Source organism: Rhinolophus ferrumequinum, chromosome 11 (genome assembly GCF_004115265.2).
Source record: "Rhinolophus ferrumequinum isolate MPI-CBG mRhiFer1 chromosome 11, mRhiFer1_v1.p, whole genome shotgun sequence".
NCBI lineage: Eukaryota > Metazoa > Chordata > Mammalia > Chiroptera > Rhinolophidae > Rhinolophus > Rhinolophus ferrumequinum.
The window spans coordinates 24,159,439-24,181,542 of record NC_046294.1 but is presented as its reverse complement, the minus strand read 5'-3'; the positions used below and the strand labels follow the sequence as shown (position 1 = coordinate 24,181,542).

Here is a 22,104-nt window from a genome sequence, read left to right as displayed (position 1 = left end):
AAGTCTTTAATCCATTTTGAATTTATTTTTGTATATGGTGTAAGGAGGTGGTCCAGCTTCATTTTTTCGCATGTGTCTGTCCAGGTTTCCCAGCACCATTTATTGAATAGACTGTCTTTACCCTGCCGTAAATTCTTGGTGACTCTCTGTTGGCCACAAAATAAAACCCGAACTCCTTAAAATGGGTCTTCCAAGACCTCCATAACAGGTACTCAACAAATGTCCAGGTCCCTTCCCAATCTGTCTCTGGTCTACTTTTCCAGCAAACCACTTACTTTTCTCTCCTTCATATCTAATGTTTTAACCACACAGGAGTATTCATTCCTCACATTTCCTGTTCTGAAGCCTTCCTCAACCCCTGAAGCAGAGCTGTCCGCCAATCTCCCTTAGTTCCAGGGGCTTCCATTGCCCTTATCACATCGAGCAAATGAGTTGTTTTCTCTCTTTCTCTCTCATGAACTCTTTAAAAGCAGGTACTACGTCTCATTTATCTTTGAATATCCAGCCTCAGCTACTGCCTGGCTCTATTCTTGTGAAGGAAAGGACCGACCTTTGCAAAATTCTTCCTCCAGGCCCTGAGGGAGGCCCATGGTTGGAAGATACTAAAGCAGAGCAGTTGAGAGCAGAGCCTTTGCAATAAGACAGACCTGAATTCATGTCCCCGCTCTTCCACTTTCTCACTATGGAGCTCAGAGACAAATGAATGACCCTCTCTGACCTTCATTTTCCTCATCTGCAAAGTGGTTACATATATATATTATATATATATATATGACATATATAACATATATATGTCATATATATATAATATATATAGTTGTACACACACATACACACACACACACATACACGCACGAGGGCAGACAATTAAGTTCGAGAACTCGTCCTAGAAAAAGTGCTACATACTTACTTCATTGCTGAATATCACTATGGTCACCTTTGACGTACTTCCCTTGGGAAGCTATGCACCCACACCAGCGCCTAGTCCACCCTTCAAAGCAATTTTGGAACTCTTTCTGGAATGGCCATCAGAGCTGTCATCGTGTTACCTTTGATGTCCTGAATGTCATCAAAATGTCTTCCTTTCAATATTTCCTTTATCTTCGGGTAAAGGAAGAAGTCATTGGGGGCCAGATCAGGTGAGTAGGGAGAGTGTTCTAATATAATTATTTGTTTACTGGCTGAAAACTCCCTCACAGACATGCCATGTGAGCTGGTGCATTGTCACAATGCAAGAGCCATGAATTTTTGGCAAAAAGTTCGGGTCGTCTAACTTTTTCACACAGGCTTTTCAGCACTTCCAAATAGTAAACTTGGTTAACTGTTTGTCCAGTTGGTACAAATTCATAATGAATAATTTCTCTGATACCAAAAAAGGTTAGCAACATCATTGCAACAAAGTTCGCAAACTTAATTGTCATATCTCATATATAGTTTTATATATATGTTTTATATATATGGTTTCATAAATATATGAATATATATATATATATATATATATATATATAAAGACCTGATAATGCTACTTGGAGGAATAAATGAGATAATTATTGCATGTAAAGGGCTTAGTGCAATCATGAGGCATGTGTTAAGCACTTGGTAAGTGGTAGATGCAAGTCTCATTTCTCCATAAGGTAGAAGAACTAAAGGAAAGACGGAATGAAGAAGGAAAGATGATTTAAAGATTATGAACCCATATAATTTAGAGAATAGGGTGCTATTAATGAAAATACAAAGGGGATTGGAGAGGAGAAGCATTGTTAGAAGGGAGAAGGTAATTATTCAGTCTGGGCCACGTTGAGTTTAAAGTGATGAGATTTTAAGGGGTGCTATTGGGCTATCAAGGGGGTGCTGATAAAATATCGAGGGCTGAGGTCAGGAAAGGTGTTGGAATTCCAGCCTGGATCTCAGGAGAGAGGTTAAAGTTAACACTGTAGAGTTTGAGAATGCTGTAGATATAGGTTAGAGTTAAAATCCCAGAGAAAATTCCCGTGTCTGGGGAGAGTACAGCTAGAGGACAGACCCTGGGAAATGCCTCTTTGCCCAGGTTCAGGTGAGGAACAAGCTAAGACCAATGAAGAGGAGGAGGAACAGAGTTATTTTTTTATTAAATGTATTGGGATGACATTGGTTAGTAAAATTATATAGGTTTCAAGCTGTCCTCTAGCTGTACTCTCCCCAGACACGAGAATTTTCTCTGGGTTTTAACTCTAACCTATATCTACAGCATTCTCAAACTCTACAGTGTTAACTTTAACCTCTCTCCTGAGATCCAGGCTGGAATTCCAACAACTTTCCTAACCTCAGCCCTCGAGGAACTTTGTTCCTCTAAAGGGAGGGTGTTAGTGTTCTGTGTGTTCCAGTGTCTTCTAAATCACTGGTTCCGGGGCCAATGTGCAGCGCCCTGTGTGCAGCGCCCTACATGCAGTGCCTTGTGTGCAGTGCCCTGTGTGCAGCTCCCTACGTGCAGCACCTTGTGTGCAGCGCCTTGCGTGCAGTGCCTTGCGTGCAGCGCCCTGCGTGCAGCGCCCTGCGTGCAGCGCCCTATGACAGAGTATGCAATGCCCACTTGAGCCACGCCACCTCTGAGTAATGACAGCAGTGACTTCTAAAGAAGCTCCTGAGTTTCCAATGAGATTTTCATCTGCTCCAGGATTTGGAGTAAGAGGCCCGTCAGAGCTTTTATCCAGCTGGTGGAATAGGGGAAATTCTCCCCCTGTTGAAGCTGATCAGAGCAAGAATGGGTTTACCTCACATGGCCATGAGGCATTTATCTCAAAAATGTCACTTACGGAAAGCAATAGACTGACCCTTTGGTGAAAGGAACTTGTACTCATTCATTCCATCAACAAATATTTTTTGGGCATCTGTTATGTGCCTGACACTTTTCTAGGCACTGGAAATATGGCAGTGAATGAATCAGACAAAACCCCTGCCCTCGTGAAACTCACATTCCTGAGTGGGCAGATCAAATTAACAAAACAAATAATATGTTAGATGCTTATTGCCAGGGATAAAAATTAAGCAGGGAAGGGCTAGGGGATGTCCAGGAGATAATGGTTGTGATTCTAAATTGTTGGGGGGAGGGTGTCAAGAAGATGATCACTGAGGAAGTAACCTTTGAGTGACCAGCATGTCTAGGCACCAGGTTCCAGGCCGGGGTTGGGGGAAGTTTGAGACGGAGCGAGGAGATCACTGATGGATGAGGGCAGCAGCGATGAGGTCACTGGTGCAATGAGGGACCACAATCACATGAGCGTCACGGGCTGTTCTGCGAGGGTTTGGGCAGGACAAGCCACTGGAGGGTTTGGGCAGGACAGCGACGTGGCCTGAGCAGTCACCAGCTCCCAGGCCTGGGCTGGACCCTCTTCTGCGGCTACTCACACCAGTCAAACACTCTGATGTTTTGACAGTCACAAAACGTGAGCTGGAAACTGTTTTGAATGGATTTCTTCTCCTTTCCACCATTGTTCCACATGAGAATAATTTATTCTTAATTGATATGGCTCTTTTGACTTCATTCTTTCTGACAAATACCTTGTGTGTGTGCGTGTGTGTGTATACGCTCACACACCTTACATTTCCATGCATCATGTGTTAACTCAGAACTAACTTGTGTATTTCAGAGAAATAACTTTCTATAAAAACATCTAACCTCCCTGGGGCTCAGTTTGCTCGCCTGCAAGTTGGGCATAAGCAGGGCATCTGGGCAAAGAGCCTAACGCACAGTAGACACTCAGCGCGTGTTGTCTCCTTTTCCTGTCCTTCCTCTACTGAAATTTTTGCAAATTAAATAACCACTTGTTCCATTTCACCTCTTCCTTGACTTTGTAGTTTTAGATCATTATGCCAATGACTGTATTGGGTTTGGATGACTTCAGTTGACCTAATTTTACTGTTGCCTTGACCGCTGTCAAATGAATTTATTAATGTACATAAGATAAATCTATTCTCTCCCCATTTCAATAGAAGTGAAGGGATTTTACAGAGAGCACCAAGAAGGACCACATCCACCAAAACAATAATGCTGAGTAATAGCAGAACACATGTAAATATTTCATTCTTGCTAATGAAAAACAGTAGGCATATATTTAGGGTATCATGTTCTGATACACTATAAATTTGTCTGTATCAGGATAGAATAGCATAGCCAAAAAGAACCATGTTGATATTTTTCACAGCAGTTCTAAGCTTTAAAAAATGTTACTGGCATAAAACTCACATATAAATACCAAACTACTAAAAGCAGCAGCAATTAAATGTTTAATGTCAACAGAATCACATTATCTAATGAGCTGTTTTCAGAAGTTAATAATGTGATTAATCGCCAATTGATAAAAACTGGGAAAAGTTCTTTTGTACTAATGCAGCACTCCAGGTCCAAGTGCTGGCTGATGAGAGGCAGATCGTGGCTAAGGTACCAGTTGAACTGAGGTGGTTGAAGTCCCAGAGAGAGAGACGGGCTGGCTCCTCAGGTGGGTCCTCACTATGTGGTACTTACTTACCTGTAGCATCTTTATATTCCAGAGTCTGGTCCTCAGCTTTGCCGGTTTAAGAGCCATCAGAGTCAGCAGGATCAGGAGAATTAACCCATGTTAACCAGACTTACAAGAGATTGTTATAGAAACCAGATTGGCAGTATATTAATTTAAAATATGGACTAGAACTACCAAGGAGATGGTACTTCTCCTTTTAACCATCCGCTCCTCTGTCCTGTACGAAAAACTATATGGGGAGCATACTTGCAACAGGAATAATGGTATTTCATTTATATATTTATTCAACTTTTAATTGAGCACCTACTATGTGCAAGGCCCTGTTCTGGGCCCTGCAGATGCCCCAGAGAATAAGAGACAAAACACTTCCTGTCCTCTTAGAGTGTACTTTCTAATCGAGGAGCGCAGGGGGTAGGGGTGCAGTGTGACAAACAGGAGCAAATACATATGAATCATTCCAGATAGTGATAAATGCTTCAGAGCTTTGCCACTGCAAGTCTTGCGTGGGGGCCTGCTTCATGGACACCACTTGGTAGTTTGTTACAAAGGCAGAATCTCAGACCCCACTGCAACCCACAGAATCAGAACCCCCATTTGCACAAGATTCCCATGTGATTGATGTGCACATGAAAGTTTGAGAAGCACTGCTTTAGAGAAAAATGAAGTCGAATGAGGGGGATGGAGAGTGCCAGGGGCAAGGATTGTTATTTTATGTAAGGTACCAGGAAGGCCTCACAGACAGGGTGACACTGGTTCAGAGCCCTGAAGGAAGGGAGGGAGGGAGCCACGTGGATATCTAGGTGAAGAACGGTCCATGCGGAGGTATCGGCCCGTGCAAAGGCCCTGAGACAGGAGCAGGTCCAGCCCGTGTGAGGAACAGTAGGAGGCTGGGAAGCAGGAGCAGAGAGAGGTAAGGAAAGAGCAGTGGGCTGTCAGGCCGGAGAAGTAACTGGGTTGCTTGGTGGAGCAGATCAGTTAGGGTCGTATAGAAATTATAAAGACCCTGGCTCTTACTCTGAGTGTGCTGGGAGCCTCTGAAGGGGTTTGAGCAGCAGACGGCTATGGTCTGAGTTTTTAAAGGATCACTCCAGTTGCTATAAACTATAGGGGACAGGGACAAGGTAAGAGGCCACTGCAGTAACTCAGGTGAGAGATATTGGTAGACCACAGTGAAAGCAGTGGTGACAGAAAGAAGTGAACAGATCTTGGATATATTTTGAAATGGAGATGACAGGGTTTGTTGATGAACAGGATGTTGGGTGAGAGTAAAAGAGAAGGGCCAACATTCATGGCAGTTTTTGGCCTGAGCAACTGGAAGGAAGGAATTGCCTTTTTATTGGAGTGGAGCATATCACAGGAAGAAAAGGTGTTTGGGGGAAAATGAGAGCGGGTTGTGGACATATTAAATTTGGGATATCTCGTAAGTACCCAACTGGAGATTTGAGCGGGCAGTTGGATGTAAGAATCTAAGGGTTCAGGGTAAAGGTTGGAGATGTATCAATGAGCATCCTCAGAGCACAGATGGTATGCAAAGCCCTGAGTCTATGCGATCATCTCGGGAGTGGGAGAAAGAGAACTTGGTACTTGGGTGTCACCAAGCCGAAACAGCCAGTTGTGGCCATCTGGTCCACCAGGATAGACCTGCCATCCATCCAGATTACCCACATCTGCTATTTGGGGCACGTGGACCAGTCCTTGCCTGACCTTTGGTTCTCTTTTTGTTGATGTCCTGCAGACCCCACTCCCTTCCAATAACTTCATTTCTACAGACAATTGCTTTTGTTACAATTCTCTTTACTCCAGTTCTAAGAACATATCGGTCCTTTTGATTGGACTGAAGTGTTTTCCAAGCTTCTTCACCAGTGATCATGGGGACACTTATCCACCTCATGTTGGAGGCTTTTTCGTTTTTGTTTTTTTAACTTTTATTTTATTTTTAGTGTGTTTTTCCAGGACCCATCAGCTCCAAGTCAAGTAGTTGTTTCAAGCTAACTGTGAAGGGCGCAGCTCACAGTGGCCCATGTCGGGATCGAACCGGCAACCTTGTTGTTAAGAGCACTGCGCTGTAACCATCTGAGCTAACTGGCCACCCCTGGAGGCTTTTTCTTACATTTTCCTAACCCAACTTATCAAAAAGTTGAAAGAATTATACAGTGAACACCCATGTTCCCACCACCTAGATTCCACCATTAGCGTTTTACTATATTTTTATTATCACGTATCTGTTTATCTGTGTATCCCTCCATTCGCACGTTAATTCATCTTATTTTCTGATGCATTTCCAAGTCAGTTGCAAACACCAGTAGGCTTTGACCTGAAACACTTTAGCATGCACATCATTGTCTAGAGTTCAATACTTGTTGGTGATGTTTTTAGGTAAAATTTACATGCAGTTAGATATACAGATCTCAAGTGTATAATTTGAGGAGTTTTGACAAATGTGTGTACCTGTGTAACGCCACCCCTACCATGATATGGAGCATGACTTTCATCCCGTTGGCCTTTGCACATTAACTGCCTCCAGCCCCACCCCCTGGAGGCACTTACAGTTCTGATAGCACATTCTTCCTACGGACTAAGGCTTTGCTTCCTCTTTGCTTTACTAAGGCTCTGAGAATAGCCTGATGCTTTTGATTAGACAGAGGCATTTACAGCTTCCCCAGCCAGTCATTTGGGAAGGTGGTGGGGAAGTCCCTCCATTTGGTTACATTTTAATCATTGCTTACTCAGAGGGTGACTTCACTACAATATTTTAGAGTCATCTCCCTGAGGCCTTTGCCTCCTGACTCCAGTACCACTCTAATCCTCAGATTTCTTCTCTCTTCTCTTTTGACTCCTGGACATCACCAATGAGGAAAATGGATCTGGATCCATCTTCCTCCTCATCCTCTTAGTAATAATAACTAGGGCGAGTGTTGAGTGAGCCCCTACCAAAGCACCACCTGTATCTTGTCTCACTGATGCCTCGCCAAGTGTCCACCCCATTTCACAGATGAGAAAACAGAGGCTTGGAGACCTTGAGTAACTTGCCCAAGGCAAGAGCCTTTCTGACCTTAAACCCTCTCACCCATCTCGTGACTTGGGACTGGGGGGGATTTATCTCCGGGTTGCCTCCCCATTCCCAGTGCTCCTTGTCACGTGCTTCCCACTGGCTCTTTCCCGCAGCCGTGGTGAAGAACCCACCCAACAACCTGTGGATCATCGCGGCCGTGCTGGCGCCCATTGCCGTGGTCACGGTCATCATCATCATCATCACGGCCGTGCTCTGCCGCAAGAACAAGAACGACTTCAAGCCGGACACCGTGATGAACCTGCCTCAGAGAGCAAAGGTACGCGGTGGAAGTGGGCGGAGAGGGTCAGGGGGCCAGACCACTGAGGTTCTGCCGCCTTTGCTCTCGGCTCTCGAGGCCACTGCCAGAGCCTTCAGAAACATCCCACTGAGCCCTCGTGGAGAAGGAGAACATTTACGTATTAACTTGTGTTTGAATATTTTTTAAATTATAGTAAAATATTCATAACAAAAATCTACCATTTTAACCATTTTTAAGGGAATGATTCAAGTGTTGTTCAGTATAGTCACCTCGTTGTACACTTTATTTTTATAATCAGGACATGATAGCTAATGTTTATCTAATGCTCGCTCTTTGCCATAAGTGCTTCAAAGTGCTTTACATGTAGCAACTCACTTAATCCTCACAGCAACCCTTTGAGGAAGGGCCCTGATCTTACAGATGAGGAAACTGAGGCACAGAAAACTAGGAGCTAGGTAGACCCAAAAGGGGCCTGAGTGGTCATCTAATCTGACACCCTCCTTTTGCAGAGAAGTGACTCCTTCAAGATCACACAGCTCGTAAAATCTAAAACTGATGTTAGAGCCAGTTCTCTTGGCTTATAATACAGGGCTTTTTGGGGGCACACTAGACCCTCAAAATTTTCCTCCTTCCAGTGGCTTATCTTCAAAGGCTGCCATGATGGGCAAGCTGCAGAGCCTTGGACAGCCAGCTGTCAAACTCCGATTCAGTGGCTCCAATGAAGCTGGGAGCCCCATCCGCTCTCCAAAGCTTCTACACGTCTGCCCTGGCCCCCTCTGGTTGCTTGGGAGGGGAATACACTGAGGAAATTCTCAAGGCTCATTTTCTAGTCACATGGCTCCCTTCATGGTAGTCCCTGAAAGAAATATAATAACCTGTGATACCCCATGTTTAAATAATACCTTACTGGGGGTGCTGGATGGCTCAGTTGGTTAGAGCACGAGCTCTCAACAACAAAGTTGTCGGTTCAATTCCCGCATGGGATGGTGGGCTGCACCCCCTGCAACTAAAGATTGAAAATGGTGACTGGACTTGGAGCTGAGCTGCACCATCTACAACTAGATTGAAGGACAACTACTTGGAGCTGATGGGCCCTGGAGAAACACACTGTTCCCCAATATTCCACAATAAATTTTAAAATAATAATAATAATAATGCCTTACAATTTGCTGAGGTCTTCTAGGTCTGTCGCCTCATTTGCTCACCACAGCAGCCCTATGGGGTAGGTCGTAGTCAGGACAGGTTGTATTATTTTCATTTTACCGCTAAGGAACCTGTCGTGCGGGAGACCCTGCTCGTTGCGCCATTTGTCATGCAGGAGACCCTGCTAGCTGTGTCATTTGTCATGCGGGGCGGCCTGCGGGGCCTCTAGTCCTGCTCCCCACATAAGAACGCAGGATGTGGCTAGGCCAAAAAGGAACACCCACGGAGCCATAGGTAGGGGAGTCATACCACTATAGTCTCACTGGAGGCTGGAGTCACACGAGGTGCGACCTGCTGTCCACTTCTCTGCCTGCCAACCAACCAGCTAACTCTCGACTCCACTCCCCAGCGCAGCTGCAGCAGTTATATCTGTGGCTAAATGGCTAACTGGTTACAGCTGATGGTCAATTAGCCACAGCTGACGGCCATCTACTACCCGAGCCTGCACCTTTCCACGTGAGGCCGAGAGCCTGGAAACTGCTCTCTGGGACTCTGTCCCCACAGAACCCAAATGGAAGAGCAACTGCGGGACTTGTTCAAAGTCATATAATTCTCAACTCTCAACAGAGGAGCGTTTCAGGCCCCTGTCTGAGTGTTTGGGCTTTTTCTACTTTATACACCTCTCTGAACCCTGAGCTTCTCAGGTAGAATCCTCTTCCAGCTCTGACCGTCTGAGCTTTGTCCACCTGTGCAGAAACGACCTGTGCAGTGAATGAAATTTCATGTCCACTGAAATGTGTGTCACGGAGATCATCCTTGCTGGGAGTTACGCATGCCTTGTTCTTTGTGGGTGATCACACCTCGCTTTAGCAGAAGAAATCAAATGAATTTTACTGTTTATTAAACCGATTCACCTGTTGAAAAGCTGCAGCGTGATTAGACACTCTCTACTGAAGAGCCAAGCCCCAAAGAATGTTGTTTCTTTTGACACAAAGCCACCTGCTTACCAGACACAGCATGATGTTGGTAATTACACAAGCAGTGAAAAATGAAGCTGTTCCAGGAAGGGGTATTTTATTTCCATCTTAGCTTAGTTACAACCTGAGCCTTTCAGACATAGCAGTAATCACTGGAATCCAACTGCAACCCAGTCCAGGAATGCAAAACATGTTATACAGAGGTCGTAAATGCCATCTTTGTGTTATAGATTCAGCCAAAACTTTCTTAATTTGCCAAGATAAGTTGGCCAGCACGTGATTTAAGCATAGTTTCTGGTTTGAAAACGATCTGAAGCTGGAACAGATTCGTGTTTGTGGGTTCTCATAGCCCCCTTTATATGTTTCTATCCGATGCATTGTGCTTTGAGAGGTACCTGACTGAGGTTGCTAATTGAGCAAATTTAGGTTCCATGAGATGATTAAATTCACTTGTGCTTGGTGACGCTGGCTGTTGTCTCGCTCAATGAGCCTGGGCTACGCACTTTGATTTCCAAAGCCCTTTTATCATGGGAAACCAGCGGGGTGGAACTGCCTTTTCTTGCTGCAGTCCTGCTGCTGTTGCAACCCAGGGACACTGCAGTGTCTGCCAGGGGAGAGCCGGCTGCATCACTTCTCGCAATCTGTGTGTGTGAGCAGAATTCATTTCACATCAAGGGATGAGGTGGAATGAAAAAGTTAGCCTTCGCCACCGCTCCACAGACTAGGAGGATGGCCTCCTGGTCTTTTGGGACCTCACTGCCTCTTTAGGACGCAGGCTGCAGTGCCAGAGGACATTACCGGGGATCTTTGCTGAGACTCAGTAATAGACTTAACATGCTAAGAGAAGGTGAGTATGGCTTTCCTGGGAGCTGAGGCCAGGGTGTGCACGCCTGTACCCTTCTTCAGAGACAAGGTACCACTGATGGAACCCTGTTACCATTGTTGTCAGTTGGGCTTCTGCAGGTGGAATGTTGAGAGGATGATAAATGCAGGAGGGCCAGGTGGTATGCCTTTTGTCACTTCCTTTCTTCCCAGTTCACTTCCCTTTACTCTTTTTCATTGAATTCACAGCCTGTTCCCAGTTTTTCCTTTCATATAATTGAAGAGAACATGGCTTCCTGGAACAGGCAACCTTATGAGACACTAGTTAGGGCCATATTCAGATGCAGAAGGAGCTTGGAGGGGCTGCAGTGGTTGGTTGGCGTGCCCCACTGCTCAGGCAGGTCAGTTACCCCCAGAGATACCCAACTGTTTCTTTTTTCTCAAATACTATCTGTATGACCTGCACTTAACTTCTTCCTGCCTTAATTTTCCCATCTGTGAAATGGAGGTAACAGTGTTCACTTATAGGTTATTGTGGGATTAAGTGACTTATATCAATTACTTTGAGCTATATCAAGTATATAATAAATATTATATACAAGTTGGCTTTTATTGCACATGCTTTCTTCTTAAAATATCTGGGTACCTTTGAAATTACTGGAGATTATTTTGATTTGATAATTTTACGAAATGCATTGAAGTAACTATAGATACTTCGTGTGACGTATTAATGGGATCGAGGGGCATAGTGTATGTCCAATGGGCAATTAGTTAATCTCAGGTAATTTTCAAGTTGAAGGTTGAATGACCCCTGCCCTGTCAGTCAGAAGAGTAAGGGACGCGTCTTGAGTCTTTCACCACTTAGCTGTGTGGTCTCAGGCAAGTCACTGAACCTCTTTGAGCTTTTGATTTCTCACCTGTAAAAGGAAGACTATGATGTTTGCCCTGCTTACTTCCTGGGGTTGTTGAGAGGACAAAATGAGGCGTCAGTGGTTTGCAGGCTCTAAGTACTAACCATCTGCAGAGGTTGTTATTAACCTAATAACAATGGCCACCTTTTAGCCTCTAATTCCTTAATGTCTCTATTGCTTCTCACCCATCATCCACCCAGTCCCCTGCAGTATCCAGCAGATAACTTCAACCCAGTGTGAAGGGTAAGGAGCCAAATCCAGAGAGCGTGAGAGGGAGAGGGAGAAGACCAGAGACAGCTTGTCCTCGTCACTAGGTTCTTGGGAAATCTTAGCTGCCGTGGGAGACTCCCAGTTCCTCGCTGACACACCAGGAGTCTCAGCGCAGACATGAGGCCAAGTACGGGAGGAGATGCCCAACCAAGAGGCAGGCTGCAGAAGGAAAGGAAGGCCGTGGGCAGAATCACCAGCCGTGGTTACCTGTTCTGCTGCTGGCTCCCCCGCAGGACAGCTATGTGAGCCTGGGGAAGTTGCTTAACCTCTCTAAACCTCAGTCTCTTCATCTTTAAAATGGGGAATCATAATAATACCTACCTCCTTGAACTGTAGTGAGGATGAAATGACAGGTTTATGTAATGTGTTTGGTACTGTACCAGTAACATCAAGTGAAGCTGAAACTGGGAGCTCCTTGAGGGTAGGGGGCCGGTTATTATTCACATTTATTCTCCAGCAACAAGCACGGTCCCTGGCACATGCCAGCACTCAACAATTATAGTTGGAACAAAGCTGAGTAAGACAATGGGGTCATGGGGACATTGTGGGAAAGGAACCAACAGGAGATGAGGCTGGGGAAGTAGGTTCGGCCAGAATGTGCCAAGGAGTTTGGGTGCCATGAAACATTTTTAATAACCTGGTGTGGTTTAAGGGAGATAACTTTGGAGGCTTATCAAGGGTGAGTCTGGAAAGGAGTGCCATAGAAGCAACAAGACCTAGGCAGGAGTCAATAAAACAGTGGACTAGGAGAGAAGAGGTCAGCTTCTGAAAACATTTCAATTGAATCTAGTTGATAACCAATTGGTTGTAGGAGGAGCAGACAACTTAGTATTCTAGAAACATTATCAAGTCATCCAAAGCTCCATTCGGTTTCATGGAGCACCAAGGTAGGGGAGGGAAATTAACAGGCAAACACTATTTCAGAAACACATTCCCAGATCCTGGCATAGAATGTCAGAGGTTACCACGTGGGTCAGAGTGTGAGTGTCTCAGAGAAGAGGGAGAGGTGAGTACACTCGTCAGAGTGAGTGTCCCACGGAGTTGGGGGAACTGTCTACGGCAAAACTACAGACAGCTTAAAATAGGAAGCTTTGCTGGGTTTAACAATAAAACTCCATTCTGTCTGAGACATGACAGCAGGATTTGACAGTCCTAGACTGTGAACTCTAGCTGGAGCCTTCCTGTTATATTTCTCAGCTACATTAGCTGGTGAACAAGAGCTTCTGATCGTATCAAGTTCTGATAGAAGCCAAATGGTGGAGATTGAGTTTCATCCCCATATTTTCTTGAAGAGAATCACTGATTTCTATTTAATGTGGGCTACGATTTAGTAGGAAGTCAAACAGTATTGACTAATATTGATCAATGACTTACTATGTGCCAGGCGCTTAGCTAAATGCTGAACTGGAATTTACTTATTTAATTCACACAGCATCCCATTGAGGGTGATTACATATCACACACACACACACACACACACACACACACACACACACACACACACACACCCTTATCCTGTTTACATTATTATTATCTCCATTTTAGAGATGAGGCAACTGATGAGGGAATTTCAGTAACTTACCCAAGGGCACCCAGCTAATAAGTGACAGAGTCGGGATTTGAATCCAGGCAATCTGTTTTTGGAGCTGCGGCTCTTAATTACACTGTTGCCCTGCTTCAAATCTGTATTGTGCTGCTTTGGGATGCAATGCAGAATAGAGACACTCCCAGGAATTGTTTAAACACACCAGAACGCCACTAATAGATGTCTGTTGGGTTGTGCTCACAGCTGCCCTATTCACTTGGGATTTTGGACATTGTGCAATAAAAGTCTTGCTAATTTCCTAGTAATGAGTTGTAGGAGAGCCAGCCCGCTTAAGGGAAAGGTCTGGATTAAATAGTGATTCCATAAATTCCATGTTATTATTAATGATTGTACTGCCTCATGTGGTAGCATGTTTCTTTCCCTCTGTTGTCATATCTGCGATCTCCTCTAATAGCCAAGGGTGGTGGAAGTAAAGCAGATATGTATATCTTCATTTCTCAGACGAGAAAATTGAGGTTCAGAGTTCAAATCACTTGGCAAAGTCACGCGCCTGTTACAACACAAGAGTTAAGTGATGACAGAATATTCCTAGGTAGAAGATGATACAGGACCTGTTTAACATATCAATTAAGAGTTTCTAATTAGCCATAGACTTAAAATTAGTGGTCTAAAATTCTTGAACAAAGTTTGTTCTCACACATATTTGCATCTTGTTTGGTCTATTTGTTTTTCTGATTAAGCCTTATCTATAGAGATTCTTAGCTAGGTCGAGTTAATGCGGAATCTGATTTTGCAGAGACAGAAATTATGATGGAGATTTGAGTTACCTTTTGTTTATTGGAAAGCTAAGTATGGTCCTATTACATGCACTTTTCCACCTGTCTTCTCTTAAAGCAGCCATTAGAGTCACACTTTACCAGAAATATGACTGCAAATGGGTTTTCTCTTTGCAGCCTGTGCAAGGCTTTGATTATGCCAAACAGCACCTGGGCCAGCAAGGGGCGGATGAGGAAGTCATCCCTGTGACCCAGGAGACGGTGGTCCTCCCACTCCCTGTTAGAGATGCTCCTGCCTCACAGGAAAGGGACGTCCTCCAAGATGGAAGCACCATCAAGACGGCAAAGTCCACGGAAACCAGAAAGAGGTAGGGACCGGGCCAACTTCTGCCTCTTCGAGTCAGCAAGAGAAGTAATTGATGGTGAGAGCAGCCAAAGCCCTCAAGTTAATTCCACTGTTCTGTTTAACAATTCCCCTCTGTGCTCATTTTGAAGATTTGAAAAGGAGAGTATGCGAGATGAGCAGAATCCCAATACCTGCTTCTCATGAGCCACACTTTGTAAGGTTTTATATCGCAGATCAACCACAACAGCAGAGATTTAGCTTGTATTTATTATAATAAATTTGGCACTGATGCCACACGTATATTTTTAAACATCTTAAAAGCGATGCCTTTGATTCAGCATGTGTAGCTGTATTTTATCTGGCAGTTTCTCAATAGTTTATTATTTTAGCTCAAAAACCATTTATTGAGTTTTTACTATGAACAGACTACATTGACAGCTGTTGGGAAGACTATGAAGGGGCTTAAGATTGATTCCTGATCCCCAGGATCTCATGATGGAGAGACAGAAAGATAAATAGCTGGATTACCAAGCATGACGTGTGGGTGCCAACCATGGATTCTGAAGAAAGTGCTGTGGGAAAAAAGAGGAGGAAGAACTTATAATTCTGATGAGGGAGGAGGTTATGTTTTAGCTGGGGCATGAAGAGTGAGTGGGTGTCAATAGGTTAGAAGAGATAAAGGCATTCAGTCTGAAAGAGCTGGGAGAGATGAGGGGCAGTCATGTTCACGTAATGGTGAATGTCCCTGGAGTTTAGAGTTCACAGTGGCTGGGCTGTCATGAAGGATAAAACCAGAAGATAGTTAAGACTATGGCGGGTTTTAACTGCCAGGCTAAGGAGTTTGACCTTTATGCTCCAGGCAATGGGAAACCACTAAAAGTTCTTAGGAAGACATAATGTCCAGCCTATAATTTAGAAAGCTGACTCGGGTGGCAATGCAGATAATAGATGGGAGAGGTTAGGCTACAGGCCAGGAGACTCATTATAAGGACTTTGCAATAGCCTTATAGAGAGGTAATGAACCCTATGGCAAGCCCTGTGGCTTGCTAAACAAACTCCCATTGCCAACCCCCTTCTCTCTTGCCTTGAGACCACAATGATGAGGAAAGCTACATCTATCCTGCCTCCTTCCCCCTTTCCCTCCCTTCACCTAACAGGTATTTATTGATTATTTGCTATTTGCCAGGCACTGACGATACCATGGTAAACAAGACAAAATGCCTGCTTTCATGGGGCTTATAATCTGGTGGGAAGAGATAGACAATAAACAGAGAAACATAGGTCGGGTGATGATAAGTATGAAGAAGAAAACCAAAGCATGGCGAGGAGATAGAGAGATGTAGAAGGGGACTATTCTAGCAGGAAGTCAAGGAAAGCCTCTTTGATAAAGTTACAGTTGAAAAAGACCTGACTGAAGTGATATGTAAGCCTCAAGGCCATCTAGGGAAAGAATGTCTCGAGCAGATGGAACAGTATGTGCACATTTCAGAGGAGGGAACTTCTTGATTTGCTTAACAAAGTGCAAAAAAGCCAGAGAGACAGATGTGAAGGAGGGAGGAGTTGTAGCAGATGAGTCAAAGAAGTTGCCTGAAGTTGATGATGTCAGGCTTTATAGACCAAAGTCAGGACTTGGAATTTTGTTGTGAATAAAAATCAGAAGTCATCGGAGTGTTTTGAGAATAGTGACATGATGTGACTTGCAGTTTTAAAGGCTCACCCTGGCTGCTGTGTGGAAAATAGACTGTAGAGAAGCAGAGGAGAAGCAGGCAGACCTGTGAGATGGCTGTTGCAGTAGTCCAGTAGACAGATGGTGGTGTGAGACATGATTGGATTCTAGAGATATTTGGAAGGAAGAGCTGGCAAGACTTGCTGATAGAATGTTGTGGAGTGTGGAAATGAGAGGAACAAATTTGCTATTGATTGTATCGGGGAAGACTGGAGAAGAAGCGTTTGTAGGGGACGATAGAGTTTAGATGTTGAACTTGAGATGTCCATTAGACATGCAAGTGGGGCTGTTGAGAACTCAGTTAGCCATGTGAGTGTGGAGTTCAGAGGAGAAGTCCAGGGTAGAATATAAATGTAGGAGTTGGCAGTGCTTCATTATGTAAAGCTATGAGACTGGATGGGATCACTGGATTAGGAAAGTATAGCTAAAGAGATCCAAGAACTGACTCCTGGGACATGGCAGTGCTCAGAGGCCCAGATAGTGAAATAGAATCAGCGAAAGAGACCAGAAAGCATCAGGAAAAAAAGGCATGAGAACAAAGTAAGAGTGGAATCCAAGAAGTCAAAAGAAGGGAGTAGTCTGAGGAGGAAGGAAGACGATTGTCTGGATCAAATGCACAAGTTTTTGTATTTCAGTCAAGCGGAAAGCGATGTGTTTTTTCCCTAGGAGCTCTTGGTACCTCAGAAAGAGGCACAGGGAAACAGGACTGGATTTCAGCTTGTTGTAAGAAAGAAGCTTGAGGGCATGTGAATTGCTCCACAACAAACCACTCTAAAGATTAACAGTTTTAAAACCACCACCATTTATTTAGCTTATGATTTTTCATGGGTCAGCAGTTTAGGCTGAGCTCAGCTGGGTGGTGGTTCTGGTCCGAGGTAGGCTTGGCGAATCTCAGCTGGGTTCACGCATGCATCTGTAGTCAGGTGGTAGTCAAATGGACTGGCTTGTTGATGATAGACTTGTCTGGGGTAGCCATGTACCTGGGGCCTCTTGACACATGGTCTCATCCTCCAGCAGGCCAGCCCTGGCTTTCTCAGAAGGTGGTTACAGGGTTTCGAGGGCAGCAAGAAAACAAACCCCAAAGTGCAAGCACTTCTCAAGTCTCTGCTGTGTCATATTTGCGACTGCCCTATTGGCCAAAGCAAAAGGCGTGGTCAAGTCCAGAGTCATTGTGGGAGGGGGACTATCCAAGCTTGGGTCAGGGAGATATGAACAGATTGGGACCATTACTGCAACAGTCTACCCCAGCAAGGGCGAGCCTTAGCAGAGCAGAAGTATACATCTATAAATAGACATCTACACAGAGAAATATACATCTATTCCTGCAATAGATGATTTATCTGAGTTGACTAGCAAATAGTATTACCTACTCAGTAATTATTCTCATTTTTTGCCAAGTACAATAAAAGCATGTTAACAGCTTGTTTATCACCCATCTATAGGACACTGAAAAGGAATAAATAAAATTATTAAAATTAGTGTATTAACATAGCACTGCCAGGAAGAATAAAAATTTTTTTCCACTCATTCTAATTAACTTATGTAAAGATTTCTTTAAAAAAAAAATTTTTTAGAACAAGCATTTTTTTCTCTTTTTAAAGAGTTTGTTTCCAGCATTTCTTCTTGAATTAGCAAGAAGTCTACTCTTGCTAACCAAATTCAATGACTTACTCTCAGATTTTTATTAAGAAATATTAGCTTATAAAACAAATACAGGTAAAGAATACGATGTCTACACTACTGAGGGAGTTCTACATTTGCTTCATGATTTTACCATAACAGTATAATTTTACTAAGGGCAGGCTGTGTCATAGCCAAAACTGTGGGAGAAACCTCACCCCTGTTCAAGTTCAGCTGACCTTGGGAGCCTCTGATCATTCGGGAAGATTCTAAAATGCCAAACCCAAGAGCAAACCCATCATACATCTGTTTCTGGCTTCCCCATCTTGCCACATCAGCTTCCTCCTTCCTGTTAAATCAGGACTGCATGACCTCTCAAAATGGGTCTGTTAGATGATCCAGAAAGTTTTACAGGTGGAAAATAGGGGAAACCAGTGATTTGATGGTCATTAAGATATCTCCATATTTAAGAATGATTTTAAAACTGAAGGAACCTGAGCATTTAGCCACTTGAAGACAGCCAGACAGATATTGTGGGTCCTTTTCCTTACATAGGCCCTTGGTGCGATGTTGTTGGTCCATGACTGGGATTCATGAGCCAGGATGAAGAATCCACCCCAGAGGGACAAGTATGTGCAGTGGGTACTTCAGTGCAGTGATCGGCCGTAATTATTCGGCAACTGATTAATCCCCACCCCCAAGACTGTTCTTCCAGGTTCCATGTATCCATATGCTCAGAATGGGGACTATTGTGTTCCATAGGCTAAAGCTGCAACCTCACAGGGGACACTTTCTTGCTTTCAAAAACATTTTTGGTATTGTCATGGGAGTGGACACACATGCACATACAAATCTCACTCTCTGTTTTTGACCAGAAATTTTGTGTAGATGGCTCCATGTAAACATAAGTCTATATACTGACGCAAAGAGTAAAGCAGAGTAGGGCGTTTTCTTTCCAGAAATCTGCCCGTTCACATCTTTCCTTGGAGTGAGAGCAAAAGCGAGAAAATTGTTTCAGGATCAAATGAGGAAAAGGGTATGCAAATCCTGCAAAAACCATTAAGAACTTTGTGAATGTAAAATAGATTACAAGAAGCCTTTCCCTTTCCTTTCCTCTGGACTTCACCAAAAGCCTCTTTGTCCCAATAAAGCCAATTGGAAGAGTATGTACCATTAACTATGAAATTTTGGAAACAACCAAAGAGCATATGTTTTCTCCATGTATGTGTATTTGTACATCCAGGATTCAGCAATCAAATAGCTGTTGGGTAAATAACATATATTCAGTAAATTAATACCTTATCCATATTTTCCCAAACTACATTCTTTATATTACTAGTTTTATGGGAGATTAAACAAGATGAGTTTCTTAATGACAGAACTGATCAGCGCCTTTGATATGCTAATGTGCATTAGGGCTATACACAGAAGGAATACAGTAAACACCACTTGCCAAACTTACATCTGTCTGTGGAACTTTGGCAAGGAACATCTTACGTGGCCCCAGTGTTCTGTGGAACGCTCTTAGCAGACTCTTCCTTACCCCATGGTTGTGAGTGGGTACTTCTCATTGTTCATGGTTTTAGGGTGCTAAAGCGCACGAAGTGTACTGAACTGAGAATTCTAAATTCCTGGGGGGATGACGAGGGAGAAGGCAGGAGGAAGGGGAGCATTCACAAGGATACACAGCTTCCCAGTAGGTTCTGAATTTGGACAATTGACAATAGAAGGACGAGGGGTTTGATGAGACTGCTGCATGTCTGCCTCCTGGTTGTCTCTCACAGAGGGGAAGACGGGTGGTCTTTATGTGCAGCCTACCCACAGGCTAGCACGATCTGAGGCCTGAGGCGCAGGCTCTCAAGAGCCCATTTTCCACGGGGTTCCTGAAGACCAGAGTCCGCCCCGAGGGAAGGTGAGAAGGCCCTGTGGCTTGCCCTGTGTAAAGGCTTGCCTTGTGCGGCACATTGTAGAACACAAAAGCCCCTACCTGCTCTGGCTTCCAGGGCTGATTTGCCCCTTCCCAACTCTGCCCTGGACAGATCATTTCACCTCCTTGAGCTTCACATTTCTCACTTGCTAAACGAGGGTAACAATCACCAAATCCGTGGGTTGTCATAATGATTCATGAACAGTTTTGAAAGCGTGCGGCATCGTCCTTGGCACCTTGTAGGTGCTCCTGATGCAGAGCTCTTGGAGAGCATCGATGGTGTTTTAGTATCTCTACGTACCTGTATGCATGGCACCATGCCCAGCACAGAGCTGGTGCACAGAAAGCATTTCCTGAATGAATGAATGAATAGCTCAAATTGGTAGTTTCAAATGTAAGTGGTTAGCAGTTAGCGCAGTTAAAGAAAGTGTGTATGTACGTGCGTGTGTGTGTGACAGTGATGAACTCAATGATGGAGTGACTAGTCTTTAGTAATCAAGTATATTCTGTAAAGAGAATAGCCAACGAGAACTGTGATTCATGCATGTCCCTGAAGATGCCATGTGAATCAAACACTCTGCAACACCATCCGAAGTGTTGTGTTTGAAAAAGAGCACGCTTAAAACACATTGCCACCGTTTCCATAGTCACTGGTGGTTAATGAAAAAGAGACGGGAACTGAGGGCTGCTCTGGTTGAACTTCTCTGCAGAGCAAAGCACCAGTAAATGCACTTCAGAACAACCAGCTGCTTAACCCATGTTATAGTATGGTGGGGTTTTTTTTTCTTTTCCTGTATCATTTCTTCTTTGTGGATAAAACCAGAAGGAGGGAGTACAGACATAAACTGTGCAAATAAAATAACCTTGAGAGGAGGCTGCTCTAGCCGAAACTTACCATCTCCCTGTTGCTATGGTTACCTCCAGCAGGTCGCCGAGTGAGAATGGCTCTGTCATCAGCAACGAATCAGGGAAGCCCAGCTCAGGGAGGCGCTCGCCCCAGAATGTAATGGCACAGCAGAAAGTGACAAAGGAGGAGGCACGGAAGAGAAATGGTGAGCAGCCTTCCCTGCCAAGCACCACCCCCAGGCCTGTCCCACACATGTGTGGACACAGACATGCATACACTTGCACACACCCGTGTGCTTTAAACCTCAGTTCTTCTTTCTATTGTGTCCTACAAAGCTACCTCCTGGGATATCTCCTTCCCCCTTTCTCTGAATTAGTCTGTCTCGTGCTTTCTGCCCCCTATTCCCATGGCGTTGTGCCGGGTCTTAGAAAAGCTCTATGCAGAATGAACGGATGTTTGCTTAGCAATCTTTCTAATTCTTGAGTGAATTGACATTTCTAGCACCAGGTCCTCTAGGGTGGCAGGTCTCTGAAATGCTGCTGGTCTTGGAGATCACCCCCATTTTTCTTGCACTGAATCCCCTGATAAGTTTCGGGGGTTCAGTCTATGCCAATGGGTCCAGATAGGGCAAATCCCCCTCTCCCGGCAAAAAACAGCATGGAAATAAATCTGTCATCATAAAAATCAGCCTAGGCGTTGCCTTTCTTCTCCAGGAAAACTGAACTGTTGAGTTTCTTCCTCAACCAGATCTTTGGTGTTGGGGTTTATTTATAAGTCGTCAGAGCTCCCTGACTATGTCACGACACCATCGACAGAGCACATCTGTCAGAAACCACTGGGCAGCCTCCCTGTCCTCCCGACCCCACCTTTGTTCTGACCCTCCTCTCCATTTGCTCCTTCCACGTGTGATGCTGGCTTACGAGAGCCCAGAGATGAGTATCCAGTGCTGCCACACAGAGCAGAGCAAATTCCTTTTGGATTTCAAAGTATTGTAGGTGGGGTTCTACAGAAATACCAGGTGAAAAGCCAAACCATCTGGCGCTCTGGTTACCTGTGCTTCCTTTTCAAAGGAATTTGATGAAATGTGGTTCAAGAGCTCTCTTAAAGCTAGTGCCAGAATAGTCTTCTGTTTTCAATTGTCGCCTACTTATTTCTTTTTTTCTGGCCAAAGAAAGATAAGAAGTAACGCCACAATGGGTTTGTCTTCTGCAGAGAGAATGTGGTCCCGGCTCCCAGCCTTTATATAAAACACTTGTTTAAATTGTCAAACTGATTTGATCCTTGAATTTTTTTCTTCTGCTTTTCACACCAGAATCAGGATGTGAAATGGGGGGGGGGGGTTTCCTGAGACTCTCTGCCCTCCCTGGGACCACCAGAAATCCTGTC

At 44.3% G+C, this 22,104-nt stretch overlaps 1 protein-coding gene across 1 annotated transcript in view; it reads left to right on the top strand.

Annotated features, from left to right (window-relative positions):
- Window positions 1-22,104, top strand: part of KIAA1549L (KIAA1549 like) — a 256,683-nt gene that overhangs the window by 173,514 nt on the left and 61,065 nt on the right. Inside the window, 3 exon segments of the mRNA XM_033119928.1 lie at window positions 7,662-7,825; window positions 14,430-14,620; window positions 20,796-20,923. Of these exon segments, the coding sequence (XP_032975819.1) occupies window positions 7,662-7,825; window positions 14,430-14,620; window positions 20,796-20,923 (483 nt within the window).